At 41.6% G+C, this 24,123-nt stretch overlaps 1 protein-coding gene across 1 annotated transcript in view; it reads left to right on the top strand.

Moving 5' to 3' along the window:
- Positions 1-22,098, top strand: part of SRPX (sushi repeat containing protein X-linked) — a 97,845-nt gene extending 75,747 nt beyond the window's left edge. Inside the window, exons 6-10 of the mRNA XM_063084216.1 lie at positions 10,197-10,318; positions 11,047-11,226; positions 16,715-16,848; positions 19,184-19,305; positions 21,870-22,098. Of these exons, the coding sequence (XP_062940286.1) occupies positions 10,197-10,318; positions 11,047-11,226; positions 16,715-16,848; positions 19,184-19,305; positions 21,870-22,053 (742 nt within the window). The 3' untranslated portion in view covers positions 22,054-22,098. The remainder of the gene's footprint in view (positions 1-10,196; positions 10,319-11,046; positions 11,227-16,714; positions 16,849-19,183; positions 19,306-21,869) is intronic.
- The last annotated feature ends 2,025 nt before the right edge of the window (positions 22,099-24,123 follow it).

The following is a 24,123-nucleotide window of genomic DNA, read 5'->3' as shown; positions in this document are numbered from 1 at the left end:
CTTAACCCCATTCTCTAGGACCAATTGTGTTCATAATTTAATGTACATCTGAGATGCTTTTTATTATTATTATTTTCAATTTTAATTTACCAATATGCAATACAGTTGATTTTCGTGTCCCTTTACCAATTCTTCCTTTTTGCCCCTCCCCCCATCTACATCATATCTGTTCACTTGTCTTAACAAGTTCAAGGAATTGTTGTGATTGTTGTGTCTTCTTTCCCCACCTCCCACTGTTTGTTTGCATATTTACTTATTTATTTTATTAGCTCCCACAAATAAGTGAGAACATGCTATATTTCTCTTTCTGTGCCTTGCTTATTTCACTTATTATAATTTTCTCTAAGTCCATCCATGTTGCTGTGAGCAGTAGTATTTCATTATTTTTTATAGCAGAGTAGTATTCCATTATATAGATATACCACATTTTCCTTATCCACTCATCCTATGATGGGTATTTAGGCTGGTTCTGACTCTTGGCTATTGAAAATGTAACTGCAATAAACATTGGAGTACAGGTATCCCTTCAACATGATGATTTCCATTCCTCTGGGAATATACCCAGCAGTGAAATAACTGGGTCATATCGTAGATCTATCTGTAATTGTTTGAGGAACCTCCAAACCATTTTCCATAAATGCTGCACCATTTTCCACTGCAGTCCCACCAGCACAGTAGGAGGGTTCCTTTTTCTCCACATCCTCGCCGGCATTTGTCATTCTCAGTTTTTTGGATATTAGCCATCCTAACTGGAATGAAATGGTATCTCAGTGTGGTTTTGATTTGCACTTGCCGAATGCCGAGTGATGTTGAACATTTTTTGATGTGTCTGTTGAACATTCGTGTATCTTCCTTTAAGAAATGCCTATTCAGCTCCTTTGCCCATTTTTTAATTGGGTTACTTGCTTTTTGCTGTTAAGTTGATTGAGTTCCTTGTACATTCTGGTTATTAATCCTTTGTCAGATGTATATTTTGCAAATATTTTCTCCCACTCTGTTGGTTGTCCTTTTGCTCTGTTAATAGTTTCTTTTGCTTTTCAGAATCTGTTTAGTTTGATATAATCCCATTTGTTTATTTTTCCTTTGGTTGCCTGTGCTCTTGGGGTCATATTCATAAAGTCTATACCAAATCTTACTGTAGTGGATTGAATTGTGTCCCCCCCAAATCTCCCTGAAGCTTGAATTGTGTCCCCCAAATTTTATGTATTAGAAACTTAGCCCCCACTGTGAGTGTTAAGAGGGTGCGAGATTATGGTAATTGAAAGGTGGAGCCTTGAGGAGGTGATTGGATTATAGGATCATGCACTAGTGAATGGATTAAAAATGGTTGTCAGTGACATGTTTCTGAGGGCTTTAAAAGAAGAGAACAGTCTGTCTCTCTGCTCTCTCTGCTTCCACCATCTTGCAATGTGAGACCACTGGGTCACTGTCACCACCATCAGGTGGACTTTGGACTTCTCAGCCTCAGAAACTGCAAGCAATAAATTTCATTTTCTTTATAAATCACCCAGTTCAGTGTACTTTGTTATAAGCAACAAAAACAGACTAATACACCTACTTATTGGAGTGTTTCCCCTATGTTTTCTTTAAGAAGTTTTATTGTTTCAGGATGTATATTTAATACTTTAATCCATTTTGAGTTGATTTTGGTATATGGAGAGAGGTATGGGTCTAGTTTCATTCTCCTACATATGAATGTCCATTATTCCCAGCACCATTTACTGAAGACACAGTCTCTTCCCGAGTGTGTAGTCTTGGTGCCTTTGTCAAAGATCAGATGGCTGTAGGGCATGGGTTGATTTCTGGATTCTCTATTCTGTTCCATTGGTCTGTGTGTCTGTTTTTATGCCAGTACCATGCTGTTTTGGTTACTATAGCTTTGTAGTATAGTTTAAAGCCAGGTAGTGTTATGCCTCCAGCTTTATTATTTATTTATTTATTTATTTTTGCTTAGGATTGCTTTGGCTATTTGTGGTCTTTTGTTCTTCTATATGAATGTTAGCATTGTTTTTTCCAATTCTGAGAAAAATGTCCTTGGAATTTTGATGGGAATTGTGTTGAATCTGTAGATCATTTTGGGTAGTATGGACATTTTCACATTAATTCTTCCAATCCAAGAGCATGGGATATCTTTCCATCACGCTGTATCTTCTTTAATTTCTCAACACTGGTTTATAGTTCTTGCCATAGAGATTTTCACATCCTTGGTTACATTTATTCCTAGGTATTTTTTTTTTTTGGTGGCTATTGTAAGTGGGCAATCTTTCTTGATTTCTTTTTCTGCCAGTTCATTGTTGGAATATGGAAATGCTACTGATTTTTGTGTGTTGATTTTGTATCCTGCAACTTTGCTGAAATCATTTATTAACTCTAAGAGTTTTTTGTAGAGTCTTTAGGCTGTTCTATATATAGGATCATGTCATCTGCAAACAGGGACACTTGAATTCATCTTTTCCAACCTGGATGCCCTTTATTTCCTTCTCTTCCATGATTTCTCTGGCTAGTACTTCCAACACTGTGTTGAATAAGAGTGGAAAGAGTGGGCATCCTTGTCTTGTTCCCTTGAAAGGGAAAAGCTTTCAATTTTTCTCCATTCAGGATGATATTGGCAGTTAGTTTGTCATATATGGCCTTAATTGTGTCGAGATACTTTCCTTCTATACCCAATTTATAGAGAGTCTTTATCATGAATGAATGTTGAATTTTGTCAAATGCTTTTCAGCATCTGTAGAGATGATCATATGGCATTTGTGTTTGATTTTCTTGATGTGATGTATCACAATTATTGACTTGAGTATGTTGAACAAACCTTGCATCCCTGGAATGAATCCCAGTTAGTCATGGTGTATAATTTTATGTTTATGTTGATGTACTCTATTAGCTAATACTTTATTGAGGATTTTTGTATCGATATTCATCAAGGATATTGGCCTGTAGTTTTCTTTTTTCATTGTATCTTTGTCTGGTTTGGTATTGGTGATGATTGCTTCATAGAATGAGTTTGGGAGAGTGGCCTCTGTTTCAATTTTTTGGAATAGTTTGTAGATAATTGATATTAATTCTTTAATGATTTTGTGGAATTCTGCAGTGATGCCATCCAGTCCTGGGCTTTTCTTTGTTGGGAGACTGTTGATAACAGCTTCAATCTCTTTGATTGTTATTGTTCTGTTCAGATTTTCTATTTCTTCGTGGCTTAGTCTTGGTAGTTTGTGTTTGTCCAAAAATATATCCAATTCCTCCAGATTTTTAAAGTTGTTTGTGTATAGTTGTTTATAGTAGTCTCTAATGATTCCTTGTATTTCTGAGGTATCAGTTGTAATATCAACATTTTCATTTCTAATTTTTGTTATTTGGGCCTTCTCCTTTTTGTAGGTAGCCTTGCTAATGGTTTGTCAATTTTATTTATCTTTTCAAAAAACCAACTTTTTGTTTCATTGATCTCTTGTATCATTTCTGGGTTTCTCTATTTCATTTGGTTCTGCTCTGATCATAATTATTTCTTTCTATCTACTAACTTTGTGTTTGGGTTGTTGTTGTTTTTCTAATTCTTAAAGGTGAAGTGTTATGTTGTTTACTTGCCATCTTTCCATTCTTCTGAAGTAAGCATTTAACGTGATAAATTTCCCACTTAGTACTGCTTTTGCAGTATCCCACTGGTTTTGGTATGATGTATCATTATTTTCACTACTTTCAATAAATTTTTTGATTTTCTGTTTAATTTCTTCTTGTACCCATATGTCACTAAGTAGAGTGTTGTTTTAATTCCATTCATTTGTATAGTTTCTAGAGTTTCATTTGCTATTGATTTCTAGTTTTAATCCATTGTGGTATGAAAAAATACATGGAATAATTCCGATTTTTTTGGAATTTGTTGAGACATGTTTTGTGACCTAACATGTGGTCTCTCCTGGAGAATGTTCCATGTGCTGATGAGAATAATGAATATTCTGACATTGTTGGATGAAATGTTCTATATATATATCTGCCAAGTCCAATTGGTATAAAGTGTTCAGATATTGTGTTTCTCTGATACTTTGCCTAGATGATCTGTCTAGTGTTGAGAGTGGAGTGTTCGGATCCCCTGCTATTATGGTATTAGTGTCTATCTCTTTCTCTAGGTCTAATATTGTTTGCTTTATAAATCTGGCTGCTCCTATGTTGGGTGCATATGTATTTATGATTGCTATGTCTTCCTGTTGGATAGATCCTTTTATCATTACATAGTGGCCTTCTTTATCTTTTTATGGTTTTGGTTTAAAGTCTATTTTATCTGATGTAAAAATAGCAACTCCAGCTCTTTTTTCATTTCTATTTGCTTAGTATATCTTTTTCCTTCCTTTCACTCTTAGTCTATGTGTATCTTTACACGTGAGGTGGGTCTCTTGAAGGCAACATATTATTGGGTCCATCTTTTTAATCCTGTCAGTCAGTCTGTGCCTTTTGAGTGGGGAATTCAAACCTTTTACAATAAGAGTTATTATTGAAATGTATTTGTATTAGTCAGGGTTCTCCAGAGAGACAGAATCAGTAGGATATGTTATAATTATATCAGAGGGATTTATTAGGGGAATTAGCTCACGTGACTATGAAGAAAAGTCCCACAATAGGCCATCTATAAACTGGATGCTGGTAGCATGGCTCAGTCCAAGTCCAAAGGCCTCAAAGCCAGGGAAGCTGATGGTGTCCTTGGTGTAAGTTCTGGAACACAAAAGCTGAAGAGTCTCAAGCTCTGATGTCCACAGACAGGAAATAAGAGTGTATCCCAGCTCCAGCAGATTGAGAGAGAGCTTCACCTCTTTCCTCTTTTGTTCTCTCTGGCCCTCAGAGGATTGGATGGTTCTCACCCACATTGAGGGTGGGTCTTTCTCACCCAGTCCACTCAGACTCTCATACTAAGTTCTGCTGGAAACACCTTCATGGACACACCTAAAAAGATAGCTTTACCAGATCTCTCAGCATGCTTTCATCTAACCAAGTTAACACCTAGAATTAACCTTTAGAAGTCCACCCCTTGTCAACTTGGTGACCATACTATCTCCTTAAATCACACTTAATTTTCAAATGGTACAATAAAATAATAGTTTTGCCTAACATGATGCACTGTCCTGTGTACAACCAGAAACACATTAATCCCTTTCAAGAAGAAAAGGTAAAGTCCTTTGATGATATTCACCGTTCTCCCAATGTCCCATAACTTAAAATTGCAAATACTATGAGGTAAGGTTAACAATATTTAAATGCTGGTATAAAGTCAATAAGTCTCATGGTACATGATAAAGAACAAGAGGAACAAAAACAAAGAAAATTGCTTAATATGTGTAGAGTATATACACATAGAGACATATTCTTAACACAATAGGGAAAACAATTACAATCCCTATTTCTTTAACTGGTTACATGGTTGAGGCTGGTATTTATAACTACCTTTTTCTACTCCCCATTCTGTATTCCCTTTGCCTTTAGCGAGCACCTCAGATTTTCTGTATTAGTCTGTTTTGTGTTGCTATACCAGAAATACCTGAGATAGGGTAATTTATAAAGAACAAGGGTTTATTTGGCTTACGATTCTCGGACAGCTGCATCTGGCACAGGCCTCAAGCTTCTTCTTCTCATGGCGGAAAGTGGCAAGAAGCTGGTGGATACAAGCAGATCACATGGCAAGACGAAGCAAGAAAGAGAGAGAGATGGGGGAGATGCCAGGGTCTTTTAAACAACCAGCTCTTGTGGGAACTAATGGAGCAAGAACTCACTCATTAATCTCCCCTCCCCCAGGGAGAGCATTAATCCATTCATGAGGGATCTGCCCCCATGACTCAATCAGTTTCCAACACTGCCACAGTGGGGATCAAATTTCCACATGAGTTTTGGCGGGGACAACACATCTAAACTCCACTAGTATTGATTTACTCCTGGCATTATGTTGAATTTGTTTGGCTGTTTTAAATATCTTTTCTTCCTTTCTTTCTGATTTACTGTTTGTCTTGTTTGTTAGTTTCTTGGAATAGTGGATAAACTTTTTTTTCTCTTTATTGTTAACATTTTGTTTTACTGGTGGGTTTTGTTCTATATTGAGTATTCATGGTAGTGATGGTTATTTTTCAGGTACCATACCCAGTATTCCCTTGAGAATTTCTTGTAAGTCTGGTCCTGTGGTAGTGAACTCCCACAGTTTTTGCTTGTCTGGGAAATATAGTTTGTCCTTTATTTTTTATTTTTTTATTTTTTTTGTTTTGTTTTGTCTTTTTCGTGACTGGTACTCAGCCAGTGAGTGCACCAGCCATTCCTATATAGGATCCGAACCCGCGGCGGGAGCGTCGCTACGCTCCCAGCGCCGCACTCTCCCGAGTGCGCCACGGGGTCGGCCCTAGTTTGTCCTTTATTTAGGGAACATAGCCTTCCTGGGTAAAGTATTCTTGGCTGTCAAGTATTGTCTTTCAGTGTTTTGAATATATCATTCCATTCTCTTCTGGCTTTTAGGGTTTCTGATGAAAAGTCTGATGTTAGTCTGATAGGGGCTCCCTTATAGGTGACTTGACCTTTCTCTCTTGCAGCTTTTATGATTCTCTCTTTATATATGAGTTTTGCCAATTTGACTATAACACTTCTTGGAGAGGGCCTTTTTGGGTTGAATATGTTGGGGGATCTTTGAGCCTCCTGTATCTGAAGATCTGTATCTTTCCCTATACCTGGGAAGTTTTCTGCTATTATTTTGTTGAAAATATTTTCAATGCCATTTCCTTTTTCCTCTCCCTCTGGAATACCCATGATTTGGATATTTGAGTGCTTAAGGTTGTCTGTTATCTCTCTTAGATTTTCTTCGAATTTTTAAATTCTTTATTCTTTTTTTTTGTCTGCCTGATTTATTTTGAACAAGCCATGTTCAAGGTTAGAAATTCTCTCTTCTCTTTGTTCTAGCCTGCTGGTTAAGCTCTCTGTTGTGCTTTTTATTTCATTCAATGGTCCTTCAGCTCCACAAGCTCTGCTACATTCTTTTTCAGGGCATTGATTTCTTTGTACATTTCCTCCTTCAGAACCTGTATACTTTTTTTCATTTTGTTGTGGTGTTTAACTGAGTCTTCTTGTATCTCATTTTGTTTCCTTAGAATTATTGCTTGAATTTCCTTATCAGGCATTTCAATGACTTCCTGTTCTATAGGGTCTAGAACTTGAGAGTTATTATATTCTTTTGGAGGAGTCATACTTTCTTGGTTTTTCATATTTCTAGTATCTCTCCATTGGTGTTTAGTCATTGTGGCAAAGGCTATTGCAGTCTACTTGTTCCACCCTGGTGTCCATAGCAATATCAGGGAGTTTTGTTGACACTCAGCTGCCTGTTGCTGCCTCAATGCCTGGGGGTGGGTAGCTGGGGCCTCTCTCAGGGGCAGAGACTTGCCTGGTGGAGGCCTGGGTCTTGTGCGGAGGGTGCCAGATCTTGGTGCTGCTGCCTCAGGTCCCAGGGTTGGGTGGCCGTGCCCTCTCTCTGGAATGGGGAATCACGTGGTGGAGGACTGGGTCCTGTGTGGAGGGTGCTGGGACCATCTGAGATGGTTTTGAAAATGATTGGTTCCCTTTGGTGAAGTTCAGCTACATGTTGTTCTAATCTAGCATTTGGGCCTGTACTCCTGCAGCTGTTTGTTTGGTCTCCATGTTTCCTGGAGGTCAGTACTTCATGCCAGCATGTTTACATCTGTGCCTTACCTTTCTTGGGCCTATTAGACCTCCCTACGAAGTTTCCATCTGTAGACAAAAGGGTATCTCTGACTTATCCCCTGGTAAGCCATCCAGCAAAGAAAGACTTTCTAGAATCCTATCATCCCAGCCTGTGTAAGACAAAACATTTGTACACAATTATTAGCAATAAGAGAACATATTCTAGTAAGAGGAGGTTGAGTCTCACTCATAGCAGGACATTTTGTTCCCACAAACTGATAATTTTCCCCCTGCACATCATCTAACTTAAATAATATTACTAGTTGTGTTTTCACTTGTAGCTTCTCAAAGATAAAGTTTGATCCTTAAAAAAATGTATTTGCTGTCATATACACATGTCAAAATCCTCTTAGGAGAAACTTTCGGCAACTGAGATTATAAAAGTAAGTCACATTTAGGGGCATGGGGCCACCCCACCCCTGCCTGCATCTGGGCAAATGCTGGAGCACCCCCATCGAACCTGAGACAGGGGCCTGTGCCACCACTCCTGCCCACAAGAGCATCTTAGAATGTACTTATTAGTCATGTGTGATTCTTTGGGATGTGTGACTTGTCTGCTCATGTCCTTCACCAAATTTCTGTTACAATTTTTCTACTTCAGTTTTAAGTGTTCTTCATGCATTAAGGATGCCAATCTTTGTGTGTTAAATGTTCCTTATCAATCTACATTAAAGTCAATTTGTGAGGTTTTCCTTTGTTTGGATGTTGAGAAAATAATTTTCTATCTAAACATTAAATAAAAGAAATAAATAAAATAAATTTCTGGTTGCTGAATTAAAATAAATAAATAAAATAAAAGTAAGTCACAGTTAACATAATCAGGGATTGGGTTTTCTTTATCTTTGACTCTTCAGGGTCTAGAACAATGTCTGGCCTAGCCTCTAGCACATAGTACGTTCTTAGATTGGGGATAACCTATGTATTATGCTTAGAAATATGGCTTTTTTTTTTTTTTTTTTGGTAGCTGGCCGGCACTGGGATCTGAACCTGTGACCTTGGTATTATAAGGCTGTGCTCTAACCAGCTGAGCTAACTGGCCAGCCCTGAAATAAGACGTTTTAAAAGAGCATCTTAGTAGTCCCCTGCCCTCTTCTCAGAGAAGCTGTCTGCTTTCAGAGTTCTGTAACCTGGAGCCCGCAAAGGCTTGGAGCAGGGCGCCGGGGGATGAGGAGTTCGGAGAAGTCTATCTTGTCCCCTTTTCAGCTCTTGCTTGGGCACCTTGTTTCCCTGGCATTTGGCCTGTGACCCCTTCCCTGTGTCTTACCCAAGATACTGTTATATAGTCCTCTTTTAAGGGGGGAGGTTCTAGTTTTAAGCTATGAGGCAAGTGCTTCCTGTGAGTTCCATTATTTATTCCTGAGTGTTATTTACATGTCACAGAAGAAATGGAGTCTCAGATTTGTCTGCATTTAACTTGTGCTTTCTAAGGACCTTAAAGCATCTAAAGCCAAAAGTGACATGTCTCTAGATGGTGTAGTTTTTGACACTTTCTCAGGACCCTTCACTTCATACCTTGTAAACAGCCATCTCGCCCACCTATGTATAAGGCCTTCCTCAATAGTGACAATGATAATTCTACTTGTCCATTACTAGCAAATATTTTCATCATTCCTAAAAACTATAGAGAGAAGGGGAATTATCTGTATGTAGAAAAACAAACAAAACCTGGCATTTGATCATGCTGTACTTATTGGTGTTCTTGTTGGACAGAAGAAAGATGCTGGAGTCACCCTAGCTCTGTGACCTTGGGCAAGTTCCTTAACTTTCTGGTGCCTCAGTTTCCTCATCCTTGAATGGAGATAATACTACCTACCTAATAGGATTGTTGTGAGGATAAAAGAAACTAATATATGTAAAATATCTAGAACCGTGCCTGACATATGTAAGGTTTATTTAAGTACAAAGAACAATTATTATTATTATTATTATATATATTATTAGGATGACCAAGGAATCACAGAGAACTTGCCTTTTATTCAGGAAAGGTCTCGACTGGCCAAGATAGAAAAAGCAGAGAAAGTTCTAGCACCTCCTGCAGGCCCAAATTGCCAATGACTGCTTGGACTATATTCTCAAATGAGTTTCCACCCAGAAAATTCCCTTGCACTCCCAATGCTAAGGCAATTCAGGACCCCCACCCCCCCAGCCCCTGGAAGAAGGGTGGGATTGGAGGAAGATGTGGGTCCTGGCCTCTCAGCCTCCCTCAACCTCCCCCACCCTCTTTTCTACCTTCTAGCAAGAAAAAAATCTAAACTTCCCAGTAGTTGGGGCCTTCCATTTTCTGGTCCCAAGCATCTCTTCTAAAACAGAGTAAAGCTTGGGAGATTCTATTCTTCAGGAAATCTGTGTTCTAGACACACTGGCCTAATGGCTGCCCCTCAGTATCCCCACATCCTGTGTAGAGCTGGGTCTCAACAACTGCTTGTTAGGTCCGTAATGATCACCTTTGATTTTCTGTTTTGTTTTGTTTTTTCTCTTTCTCTAAGTGTTATTCTAAAAGGCCTTCCCCCAGGCTCGAATTTTCCAGAAGGAGACCACAAGATCGAGTACATAGTCTATGACAGAGCTGAGAACAAGGGGACTTGCAAATTTCGAGTTAAAGTAAGAGGTAAGAGTACTGCTTATTGGCTTTTTTCTCACTTTAGAAGCCCAGAGGGAAGCAGACCCTTAAAGAAGAGCTCAGAGTCCCACTGTGATCAGGATCCTTGCCAGCTTTGCATTAGCCTCTCATGAGGCTGGGGAAGTGGCCCATCTTAGTGCCTGAATTCCACAATACAGTGGAATTCAATAAAGTGCCACCAGATGATTTAAGGAGTTCTATAGGACTAGTCTCACATGGGCTCACAGCTGGCTGTCCCAGCAGAATATTATTCAATAATTTTTCTATCCATGAGCTTGGGTACCAACTAAAGCCTGTAAGTCCTTCTATAACCAGGGTAGTTAGGAGCCCCCTAGTTTGGACCACCAGGAGACCATGTTCTTGGTGTTCCAGAAGCTTTGGTCTGCCTGAAAATAAAAAGTTTTTAAGGATTATTTTATGCCTCGTGGTTTGGGCAGCTAATTACTAACCATTTTACTCTTTACTCTTCTGGGCTCAACCTCCTCCTCTGTAACACAAGGGACTAACCCAGTTGATCACAGTGATCTCATTGGTATGGATGGTGACCATTCCAAGGCCTACCCACTGACCAAATAGTCATCCCTGCCCCCTTACTCATTCCATGGGCCAGTGAAGAAGTCTGATTGCAAAGCTGGTGCCTCTGAGTCCTCGCCTTTCCTGGTTACTCTGTGGAAAGGAGCTCAGCACTGAGACCCTCTGCACTTATGTCCCTACAGTCAAACGCTGTGGCAAACTCAATGCCCCGGAGAATGGTTACATGAAGTGCTCCAGCGACAGCGATAATTATGGAGCCACCTGTGAGTTCTCCTGCATTGGTGGCTATGAGCTCCAGGGCAGCCCTGCCCGAGTATGTCAATCCAACCTGGCTTGGTCTGGCACGGAGCCCACCTGTGCAGGTATGTTTGCAGCCCTCTCTCCAGCCAGCAGCAGAACCAGAAGACTTCTTGGTTCAGGATCCCAGTACAAAGAAAGAAGCTTTCATTTCATGTACTTTAAAAAGTTCGGTCCTTATTCATCTGAGTGGGTGAGCATGGACCCTATATCCCTTCTGTAGCTCATCTCACCTACCCTCCTCCTCTACCTCTGCCTGTCCTTTGACTTCCCTTTCATGTCCTCTAAGGAGGAAGTTGGAGGTGGGAACCCAGGGCCGGTCTCTGGTGACATGATGAATTACAAAAGTCTGCTGTAATTACCCTTGTTCCTCCCTTCTACAAATGTTAATGATCTTATTTACAAAGCCAAGACACTGCCATATATGGACAGTATAATGCTTACTTTGCAGTATTGACTTGAAAGTCATGCAAACATTGGTCATTTGAAATCTTTCCCCCTATGTAAAATGAAAAAAAAGAATACCTCACCTACCACTTGAATTGTTGTAGGATTAAATGAGGTCATTCATTGAACAGTGGAATAGATCAGTGCCTGGTACAGAGTAAGCCCTTAATACATGCCAGTTATTATTAGTGACAAACAAAGATTGGGGAGGGTATCAATAATAATGGGTAGAAATTTGGACTTGTCAGAAAATTCTGGACATATCTCTTATTTATATACTTCTCTTTTTTTTCTCACTTCCTGCTACCTTTTCATCTTTATCCTTTTCCTCTAATCCTGGCCATTCAGAGTTAGGTAGGAGAGAGACATAGCCAGCATCAGCAAAATGCCTGAGGCTCTTCAATTTCATATATTAAAGTAGAAAGAACACACCTGTCCCAGACTCCACATCTAAGGACTTCATGCCTACCAATGCGGCCTGGGGTGCACTGTCTAATAAGCTCCTAGGCCTTTGTGGTCCAATATGGTAGCCACTAGCCATGTGTGGCTGTTGCTTTGCCTCCCACAGATTTGTTACCCCTTTTCCCCTGGGTGACAGAGCCACCAAAGATTACTCAAAGCCCATCTCCTTTTGAGCAGTGAGAAGCCTCAGAAAGGGATTAATATCTCAGAACTTAATCAAGCATGAGGCATTTCTTCCATTTGGGAAATTAACCACGAATTGGGGTTCTCTTCCTGCATTTATTCTCCAGACCAAGAAGTTAAAGGAAGAGACATAGGTGGGGTTTTGCTAAGTACAGTTTAACAAGTTTTACAATAGAAGCTGGTAACATTCAGTAAAAACAAGTCAGATGACATTCTGTTAGGCAATTAAGTGATCCACTAACAAAGGCTTGATTTAGCAAACATTCATTTTCCCTCTAGCAGCCTTTTAGTAACTTTACATATCAATTAATAACTTGTCTGTCTTTGAACCAGCAGCCTTGCTGTGTTACAATTCTTATCTTGCAACAGAGATTCAATAGCCTGGGGAAAATTTCCTGTCCTTCGCAAGGTCAGTATTTGAAACTGCAAGGCTTTGGAAAACCAGGCCCTATGAAGTACATTTGCTTTATGAATCCTCTACATGTGGCTATTGAGTACTTGTAATGAGGCTAGTCCTAATTGAAATGTGCTATAACTGTAAAATATACACCAATTTCAAAATCTTAGTACAGGAAAGAGAATATAAAGTATCATTTTTTATATTGATTACATGTAGAAATGAAATATTTTGGACATATTGGGTTAAATAAAATGTTATAAAGTCATTTTCACCTATTTTGCACATTTTTTTATTTTTATTTTTTATTTTTTAATTTTTAATTTTAATTAATTTATTTTACTTATTGAATCAAAGCTGATTATACATATTTTGGGGGTTGAACATTGAGATATGTTGATCAAATCATATTACTAGCTTATATATTGTTACAAATCATAATTATTATTTATGCGCCTTGTCCAATCTCATCCCACCCCCTCCCCCTCCCCCATTGAATTACCCTAGATTTCTTCTCTCCTTCTGAAAGAATAATGGTTACTCTGTTAATTTGTTGCTTGGATGACCTGTCCAATACTGAGAGGTGTGATCAGGTTCCCCAATATTATCATAGAGCAGATGCTTCTTCTGTCACTCTGAATGGGCTTTGTGGAGAGACACATCCTCTTCTTTATCTCTGCTGGTGACTCTCCTTGTGTGAATGCACTCCATTGGTTGAAGGACGATCTGCGTGGTGATTGTGGTGTCTAGCTGCTTTCACAGCAGCCATGGTTATTGTGGTGTCTGTGGTGGGCCACCCAGATGGAGGTGATGTTTTTGGCATGCTCCTTGGCACTGGTGGTGTACCTGGTTGTGTGGTGTGTCTGGTCCCCTTCTCCATGCTTCTGGTCACTCGGTGGGCCCCAAGCCACTGGTGTGATGAGCCTGGTTGTGAGAGGGTGGTCCAATCCCCTTCTCCATGCTCCAGGTCCCCAGGCAGGCCCTGAGTCACTGGTGCAGTGTGCCTGCTTATGGGAGTGGGGTCTGGTCCCCTTCTCAATGCCTTGGGTCCCCAGGTGGGCCCTGATGTGCTGCTGTGTGCCTGGTTGTGGAAGGAGGGTCCAGTCCCCAGCTCCATACCTCGGGTCACCAGATGGGCCCCAAGGCGCTGGCATGGTATGCCTGGTTGTGGGAGGGGGATCCGGTCCCCATCTCCATACCCCGGGTCCCTCGGCAGGCCCCAAGGAGCTGACACAGTGTGCCTGGTTGTGGGAGGGGGGTCCAGTTCCTTCTCCATGCCCTGGGTCCCTAGGCGGGCCCCGAGGAGCTGACATGGCGTGCCTGGTTGTGGGAGGGTGGTCTAGTCCCGTTAACCATGCCTCTGATCCCCGGGTGTGCCCTGAGGCACTGGCGCAGTGTGCCTGGTTGTGGGAGGGCAGTCTGATCCCCTTCTGCATGTCCTGGGTCCCCAGGCAGGCCCCAATGTGCTGGCATGGCATGCCTGGTTGTGGGAGGGGGTGTGGTCCCCTTCTGTATGCCTCGGGTCACCAGGCGGGCCCCAAGGTGCTGGCACTGTTTGCCTGAATGTGGTGGTAAGGTCCGGTCCCTGGCTCCAAGCTTCCCATTCCCAGGCAGGCCCCAAGGTGCTGGTGGTGTACCTGGTCTAGAACTAGTGTTTTGTCCTTTGCTTACTTCTAACATTGGGGAACTTCCTGTGGGAACTAGTACTTGAGTTGTGTGGTTAAGTTAAATTGCTGCTTTGCTCCCTGGGGAAGGCTTTTTGTGCAGCTCAGGGTTTAATGGTTGACCTTATAGGTACTTCCAGCTCTCCAGAAACCCACTGGATCTGTGTTGTTTAGAAACTGATCTGGGCCTGAGTTTTTTCATCAAACTGTACACTTTGCAATTCTGCATTCCCAACCAGTCTCCTCTGAGTGGTCCTGCACTGATTGGGGGGTGGATTGGCTGTCCTTGCTGTGTCCCAGTGTTCTCCCAGTGGGCTTGTCTCCTCCACCACCCATGCTCCAAACACTTCCCATGGGACGGGCCCTGTGCTGGTCCCTTGCAATGACTCACTGGCCTCTGAATGGCTCCCTTTTTTCAGTTGTTCTGGCTCCTTGCTCCTACATGGGTCCATGGGAACCCTATTAGTGGTCTTGCTGTCCTGTAGGACTCCAAGGCCCTCTTCTCCACTGCAGCCTCCAAGTAACCCCATCTGAAAGGCACAGCTGTGGCTTCTGCTGGCTCCTGCTCCGTGTGCTCATCAGCTCCAGCCTTAAAGCAGCCGTGGCCTGAAACACTCAGAGCAGTTTTTTCTTTCTCTCATCGCAGTTTCTCCCGCCCTCATGAACTCCGTAGGACTTTCCTCTTCTTTCCCTGAGCTCCAGCGGCCCCAGCTTGGCTGATGTTACATTTTTGTAGTTATAAATTGGTTGATTTGTGGGAGAGGGTGAGGCCAGGAACCGTCTATTCCACCACCATCTTGACTGGAACCTTTTTGCAAATTTTAAATGAGGCTAGTAGAAAATTTTTAATTATGTGGTGGCTTCCATTATATTTCCTTTAATCCGGGCTGTCCTAGACTGTGAGCCACTGGGGTAGTGAAGGGGGCAGGAACTCTGTGTCACTCAGTGCTATCCCAATGCCCGGCGTAGAGCTTGGCACACAGCATGCGATCAGTGTATGTTGGCTGAATGAATGAAAGTATAAATGAACAAATAATTCAATGTAAATCTAAAGTTTGAAATATGAACACCAAGATTATAAGCCATACACAGACTTTCCTAGTTTTTCTATTATTTCTTCTCCAGGACCAGGCCTGTTTGATTCCCTAACTATTGAACATCCTTCATTGACTTCAAGCAACCAATCAGCTTAAATGGCAGACCTATCATAACACTGCCTTGTTCCATGTCATCCATGACTGCATTGCTTGCTCTGTGGCCTGCTGTGCCCCACATTACTCTGTCCCTTCTTTAAGCAGGGGGCACACCTCAGAGATTCTGAGCCATTCCAAAGCCAGCCTGCCCATTGCCTATTCTCTCAAACTTCTGCCTCCCTGCACTCCTTCCCCAGCAGATACTGTGGTGCTTGGTCCATGTGCCTTTGACATTTCCATCTATATTCAGAAGGTGACTTACTACAATTACCTGGGCCTCTATGTCTGCACGCACGTTGCCAGCAGGAAGTGATGGAGAGTTAGTTTCCCAGAAGCAGCCCTCAACCAGTGATGGAGCAGTTGGTGTATAAATACTCAGTTCTCTCATTCCTCCAGTGGGATAACTCTGAGCTGTGTTGTATACCATCTCCCAGAGTTCCCCAGTGGGACTGAGCTCCAGATGCCCACAGCAATAACTTGCTTGGTCACCCACTCTGTATTGCTTTCTTTTCTTCCCTGTCTCACTTCCTGAGGTAGGCAGAATAATGGCCCATTAAGATGTCCACATCCTAATCTCTAGAGCCTGTGAATACAGTACCTTACATGGGAAAAGGGACTTTGCAGACGGAATTAAGGATTTTGAGATACAGAGAGTAGCCTGGATTATCCAGTGGCCCATTGTAATTACAAGAGTTGTTATATAAGGGAGGCAGAACTGCTATCAGAGTCAGAGAAAGAGAGGATGGAAAGAGAGGTCAGAGAGAAGAGAGATTTGAAGAAGCTACATTTCTGTCTTTGAAGATGGAGGAAGAGGCCACAAGCCAAGGAATGAAGGTGGTCTCTATATGCTGAAAAAGAAAAGAAAAGTGATTTTCACCTAGAACGTCTGCAGGGAACACAGCCCTGAACACCTTGATGTTAGTCCATTGAAACCCATTTTGGACTTCTGACCTCCAGGACTGAAGAGAACATATTTGTATTATGTTAAGCCACTAAGTTCATGGTGATTTGTTATAGCAGCAAGAGGAAACTAATCACTTCATTTCTCTACCAGTGCTTCTTGGGACCACCTCCCAAATAAATTCTTACACTCAAATCCTTATCTCAGAGTATGCTACTTATACATTTGGTTCTGTGTGTCCTCACAGGCTATTTTGAGCCAGAACAAGTGGAGGATTCTGACCCATGTGGCCATTTCTAATTACAGCCATGAATGTCAATGTGGGTGTCAGAACAGCAGCTGCACTTCTGGATCAGTTTTATGAGAAAAGGAGACTCCTCATTGTGTCCACACCCACAGCCCGAAACCTCTTCTACCGGCTGCAGCTGGGAATGCTGCAGGTGAGTCTTTAAGGCAGGGCCAAGGTGGGAGGGAGCCCCCTAACAGGAAGGGCCCAGCCAAGACCCGATTCATTGCCTAATCCATTTACTGTGAGTTGGAAGAACTGGCACTTTAGAGCTACCACCATTCATTTCTGGTTCTGTGGCATAACCTGATTAACATTGACTCCCCAGAGCTAACCCAATCATTTCCAACTAATGAGGTTTGTCTGTCTTCACTAATAAGGCTAACTGACATGCTGTCCAGGCCCAGCCAAGGAACAATTGCCTTTGCTGAACCTGTTGAGGATATGCTTGGGCTGGAGGCAATCAATCAGTTATCTGCCTAAAAGGTTGGCCCAAGGGATGAGAGGAGGCCAGAAGCCCTCAGGCCCCACATCCCTCCCCAGGGAATTCCCCCCCCCACCCTCAGAGAGCTCCTCAGAGAGTTACAGCCATCTTTTAGAGCAGTGATTCTCAAAGTGAAATCCACGGACCAGCAGTATCAGCATCACCTGGGAGCTTGTCATAAATGCACATTTTCAGGCCCCAGCCAGACGTACTGAATCAGAATCTACAGTTTAACAAGATGCCCAGGTGATTCATCAGCACTTTAAAATTTGAGAGGCACTTTTCTAGGAAATGTACCCTTCTCAACTGTAAATTTTATAGCTACTTAATGACGCAACCAGAATCTTGGGGTAGAGGGACTGGAAACTGTAAAAATCAAACTAGAAGTAGCTTGATTCTGTCCTGCATCTGGTTCGCGGTAAGAGTGGCCAACCTGACTGAATGCTAAAGAGGCAGGATGTATGCTGTGTCCTTGACATGGTGCTGCACATATATTTTGAGAATATTTCATTCATCTTAGTACAGTGAATAGAGCTAAGTGTTTAGAGCAATCTTGGTTTAATCAAAGGCTACAATTTCTTTCTTATGTCAGTATTAATAAAATAAATAATGATGTCTTCACTATTACCATGCACTTGAAGGATTTCCCATGAATTCTGAGGGGCCATATAAATTTTTTTCTGAGCTCCCTTGATAGGAACCAAATGTGTTGCATATTTACCCCCAATCCCTGCCACCTTACCTCCCCTCATTTCCCCTTGTCCCAGTTGGGGCTTACTCTTCAGAAAACACAAGCTTATATCTCTCTATTTTGTGGGAAGTTGGCATTACAGGCAGTATTCCATGAGCATACATTTCCTGACTGCTTCTTATTTGATAAGAAAATGAATAAGCCAAATGACTTGCTTTTCCTCTATGCCAGTAAACTATGGCCTGTGGGCCAAATCTGGCCCATTGCTGGGTTTTGTAAGTTCAGTTTTCTTGGACACAGCCACATTCATTCATTTGTGCATTGTCTATTGCTGCTTTTGCACTGCAAGAGTTGAATAGTTAGGACAGAGTCCATCCAGCCTCGTGAAGCCTAAAATATTTAGGCCATCCCCTGCTCTAGTCTATCAGGTTCCTTCAGGTACTTGCTAAATTATTAACCAAGTGGTTGGATAAGATGTTTCATATCAAGGTGTTTATATGTGACCTCCTTCCCTCAATGTACTTATGTTTGCATTTCAACCAAAGCCTTCAAGGGAAGCTTTGATTGACTTAGGCATTTCAGTCAGAACAATAGAAAAGTATATTTCTTCCTTTTCTTACTTGTCTAGTAACAGTCATCCCATATGGGGATGTCTCAGTGGAATTGTAGTAAAAAATTGGTGCTATCATAATTCAGGAGTTTAAAATTTCTTTTCCCATTAAGTCGGATTCAGCTTACTCAACTTATATTACTTTTTTGTTCCCTTATTGCCACTGCTGCTCCTGATGAGACCTCCTAGCACATGGTTGACTGGACCATATTCCCAAGGCTCTTGCCAAGGGCCAGCACAAAGGGCTGGGACCTTTTATCCTTGTTTCCCCCAGGTTTAAGTGTGGCAGGCATAGGGCAGAGGGATGTGGAGGGTGGAAACAAGGGCAGAGAAGGGGACTCTGGAAATAGTTTTTACTCCTTGCAAACACAAAGTTAGAATCCTCTGGGCGGTCTTGGACACATTTTAGGAAATTTGACTCATGCAACCTCTCACCCTGTCTGGAAATACATAGACTGCCATTTTGCTAAGGTTTTCAAATTCCCATTGCCCAGCCATTTCTGAATGATTCCTCTAGAAAGGTATTACAGTTTTATAGCCACTAGTTTAACCCCCGTTTCTCAACTGTTTGCAGGACAGTTTGGAGTAGGCAAACTTTCAAAAACAGTCCGGTGCTGCTTCTGTCAGTTTGTAGTTTGATGTGGAATTCTTTTTCTTTAGCCATACTCATAACTCCCCTCTTGGCTTTTTTTCATTTTTCCCAGCAAGCACAGTGTGGCCTGGACCTTCGACACATCACGGTGGTAGAACTGGTGGGCGTGTTCCCCACCCTCATTGGCCGGATAGGAGCAAAGATTATGCCACCAGCCCTAGCTCTTCAGCTCAGGTAGGGGAAAGTTCTGTCCTTAAATTTTTTTTTTGGTCAGCTTTTCTTTGTTTGTTTTTGTTTTTTTTGGGTGTTTTTGGTGGCTGGTGGGAACTGAACCCTTGACCTTGGTGTTACAAGGCTATGCTCTAACCAACAGAGCTAACCAGCCAGTCCTCTGTCCTTAAAGTGTCCTGATGCTTTGATCAGGTTTGTTGATTTCTTTCCATTCAGTATTGAGTTCAGGCAACCTTCAATGTTTAATTGCTTTTATTCTGGGAGTATTATAGCCATGCTAATTGGCATGTTGCTGCTTGTTCGAATAAATCATGCAGTGGGTAATTACCAGTGTTCTCTTCTTTCACCCTCCAACCAAGTGTTTGTGCTTTGTGTGTGTGTGTGTGTGTGTGTGTGTGTGTGTGTGTTGGTTGGGGAGGCATAGGCAGGGGAGGAAGACCTGGAAAAAAAAATGACCTAAGTAATCCTTGGTCTTATTAGGAGGGCAGGCATCCAATTATCCTCTCCAGGCTTGGCCTCTTTTTCCTCCATGCTTGTAGGGCATTGTCTGTACCCCCATTTTAACAATTATATTTTATTTCGGTAACCCTTCTAAAGTCAGAGCCATGGTGTTCAGACTCTGAGTAATGATGTATTAAAGAAGCAGAATTCAACAGCCAGAAGGTAATTTCAGAATAACTTAAATTTTTACTTGCATCTGTTGACCACTGTGAGATGGATCATTTGGCTAAAGCAAAACTCCTTAAAATCTTTCTTTCTTGCTCTGCTTTTTCTCTCACACGCTGCAGGGGAGGGTGCAGATCTCTGCCCTCCAGGTCCCATTTGGCTCTCTATCTCTCAGGGTCCCAGGCAGCTATACCATATTGTACATTAACATCCAGAACACATGGCTTCTAGGTTTCTGCAAAAGAAAACAACAAACCACAGCCACTGTTCTATGCTTCATAAGCACTAGAAACCAAATGCTCCAGTTTCTCATTGGTCACCCTGTCCCACAGGCTCTAGCCACCATAGCGCTTGGCCCTTTTCTCCCTCCAGACCTGCTTACTTCCCTACTCCTCTGTTTCCTGGAACCCCCCTATGCAACTCTCCCCCCACCCAGAAGCTCACTACCTCTCCTCTTAAAGATGCAGAACAGTTTAGGTCTCCATTCCCACTTACTCCACAGCCTACAATCACGTGTTCTAAGACTCAGTAATGCACTTCGCTAAATCATCTACTCCTGAGCTCCCCTCTTAGGACCGCAGGAAACCTGGCAGAGACATTGTAATGTCTTTCTTTTATTTCTAGTCACTAAAAGTGGATTATCAATTTAGGTTCCCACTGAGATAAAATTCTCTTCTTCCCTGAAATTCCCTTTTTAAAAGGCAAAAAAGTACAGTCAGTTTGTGTTTTGTGTAATGATTTTTCTATCTTGATCCATTTGTATGAGGAAAAAATATTTCACTTTAAGTCCAGATGGCAGTGGCAGTGTATATTCCGCCTCACACACAATCTCAGAAATATCTAAATTGAAAAAAAAAAAAAAAAAACCTGGTGACTGAGTGGGCTCATTTTTTAATTGGTTTCAGCTTATGTTTATTTGCTTTCTCTGGCTTTTCTCTTCTTTTTCTCATGTTTATGTTTGTATTGATATAAAAATCATGTTTTTTACATGGTTTAAATTCTAATGTGGTAGAGTAGAAAGAACACCAGAATTTGAAACCACTTCAAATTCTTTTTTGGAATTATTTGTGGGTACAAATTATAATTAACCAAGTAAGAATACCTGGGGTGTAGAGCAAGTTCAATCTGTTCTAACTATGTGGTCCTGAGCTGGCCACTGAATAGGCCATAATGTTTGGAAAATTATTTTAATGATCTTTAGCTGATCCAGGGTTTCTCAACCATAGCACTGTTGACTTTTGGGGCTAGATAATTCTTTGTTTGGTCGGGAGGGTTTCTTGTGCATTATATATAGGATGTTTAGTGGCATCCCTGGCCTCTACCCACTAGATGCCAGTAGCATCTCCACTCCCCATGTGACAACCAAAAACATCTACAGAAATGGTCAAATGTCCCTGAGGGGAGGGGGGCAAAAATCAGCAATCACCCCTGTTGATAATCACTGACTTTGTTATAGTGTATATGTAGTCACCCAAAACGAGTCTGCAAACTTGTGTTTACTCAAATTTAATGCAAAAACATCTGTTAGCCTTATTGTATGTGCCTTGTAGCAACTGTTGTGTATGGCACCTTTGCAGGTCTGAAGTCTTCCTGACCATAATCTAGAGCACTGTTTCTCAACCTTTCATGTACATACCGATCATCTGGGGATCTTGCTAATAATGCAGATTCTAATTTGCTAGGTTTGGCGTGGGTTGTGTCTCCATTTCTAACAAGTTCCCATGTTATGCTGCTGATCCAAAGATCACACTTTGAGTAGCAAGGTTCTAAAGAATGATTAAGTCCTTCATAATATCAAGCATTTCTCTGCACACAGTGTCAATATAGGACATTGGTTGGTCTACCAGAACCCTTGGGAGTCATGGTTTAACACTGTATTTTCTTTTCTGTATCTGCTCCAGGCTGTTGTTGCGAATCCCACTCTACTCCTTCAGTATGGTGCTAGTGGATAAACATGGCATGGACAAGGAGCGCTATGTCTCCCTGGTGATGCCTGTGGCCCTCTTCAACCTCATTGACACTTTCCCCTTGAGAAAAGAGGAGATGATTCTGCAAGCCGAAATGGGCCAGACCTGTAACATCTGATTTAATGGTTCCTCTTCTCTTTTGACATAGTGCCATGCACATGGGAAGGCCTTAAAAATATCCTTGATGTACAGATTTTTATTTGTAATTTTTAAAGTCTATTTTATTATGAGCTTTCTTTGCACTTAAAAATTAGCACGATGCTTTTTGTACTTTGACATGTTTCAAAAAATTATATGAATATGTTTACTCTTTCTAACTCTCTTTACTCCATTATGGCTGGTTAATTTTGTAGGGAAATTAGAAACCACAACCCTACACCTGCTTTCAACATGTTATTCAGTGTGACACATAACTCTCTTCTTTTTTTTGTTGTTTATATAAAACTTTTATTAATAAAATATTTTGGAGCAAATTTACTAAAAACTTGTTGCTTTGCCTCCCACGGATTTGTCACCCCTTTTCCCCTGGGTGATGGAGCCACCATAGGTTACTCAAAGCCCATCTCTTCTGAGCAGTGAGAAGCCCCAAAAAGGGGTTAATCTCCCAGAACCCTAAAGAGGGAGGCATTCCTTCCATTCAGGAAATTAACCATGAATTGAGGTTCTCTTCCCACATTTATTCTCCAGACCAGGAAGTTACAGGAAGAGAACATAGGTGGGGTTTTTGCTAAGTACAGTTTAACAAGTTTAACAATAGAAGCTGGTAACATTTAGTAAGGTGACATTCTATAATGCAATTTGCAGCAAAAGTTTGATTTTCTTATGGCAATTTCCCAGTATCTTTACATATCAATCATTAACCTGTCTGTCTTTGAGCCAGCAATCTTGCTGTGTTACAATTCCTTATCTTACAACAGAGACTATATAGCCTGGGGAAAATTTCCTGTCTTTTTCAAGGTCAATATTTGAAACTGCAAGGCTTTGGAAAAACCAGGCCCTGTGGAGTACATTTGTTTTATGCATACTTAACAAAAACTCACTTTGTTTATCATGCATCAACCATACTCGCTCAGTTCGCTCAATGGTTTTAGGACTGTGATTCTAAGTGGTGTTTTAGGAATGGAAAAATGTAATTAGTCTTGTTAGGAGCTCTGCTGAGCTGGAAGAGAGCTGAGCTGTCAGGTGTCAGAGTAGCCAATTAAAGCAACAAGACAAAAATGAAAGACGTAAACCTTTAATCATTTACAGCAGTGGTCTAAAACTAGCAAAAGTGCCACCTCCCTTATTCCAGTTTCCCCCACAGAATGGAGCAGCACACTGGTCAGGAGTCAGATGGAGCAATGCAGACATGGGGTCATCTCACTTTTGAGGGAGCCCTGAACAAAACGTTCTGGCAGTTTTGTGGACCCCGAAGTCAAGTGGAGGGCTAGGAGTGGAAAAGTACTGGGTATTGAGTCAGAGTGGGGAAAAGTGTCTTCAAAGTTTCATTTTCCTCCCCCCCCATAAGGAGTCTCAGCAGAGGCACCTAAAGAAGATTCCTGCCCAAGGCCTCAGATAATGAGACCTAGAAATGAAGGCACCGGGGCTAGGAATGTAAATATAAGAAAGACCATGACCAGCCAGGGGGAGCTAAGTCCTTGACTGCAACTCCCCACGGAATCTTCAGTGCACTGGCTGTGCACCAACACTGGTTGGGAGGGCAGCTTTCCCCATGAGGCCTGCCTTTGTGATGGCCTATATTTGGGCCTGAAACATCACACATTGATTTGTAACCAGGACCTGGGCTTCTCTGCTCTCCCAGGCAAACCTTGAAATTTTCCATCCATTTTCAGAATGTCAGTTTTACTCACAATCTATCCTGAACAAATAAAATGACTAAGTTAACATTGGAAAGTTTAAATTCCAGCATGCAGAGGTTTAAAACAGAAAGCAGATTCGACACTCTTTTTGAAGATTAGGCAGAATGATTGATAAACTGTGAATAGGTTTACACTCTATTTACAAGTATGAGTTTGTTCACAAAACATATTGAAGCCACTCTTTGACTTCTGTCTCCTTCAGATGTATCAGATAAAGATCAGTAGCATGGCTGTGAGAGGAATGTCAAACAGTGACCAGTTTGAAAAGCCATGAAAAGTTCAAGAGATCATCTGTCTCAATTAAGTAAGCATTTATCTCCCTGCATTAA

Source organism: Cynocephalus volans, chromosome X, assembly GCF_027409185.1.
Source record: "Cynocephalus volans isolate mCynVol1 chromosome X, mCynVol1.pri, whole genome shotgun sequence".
Lineage (NCBI taxonomy): Eukaryota > Metazoa > Chordata > Mammalia > Dermoptera > Cynocephalidae > Cynocephalus > Cynocephalus volans.
The sequence above is the reverse complement of the archived record's forward strand: the minus strand, read 5'-3'. Positions and strand labels throughout refer to the sequence as shown.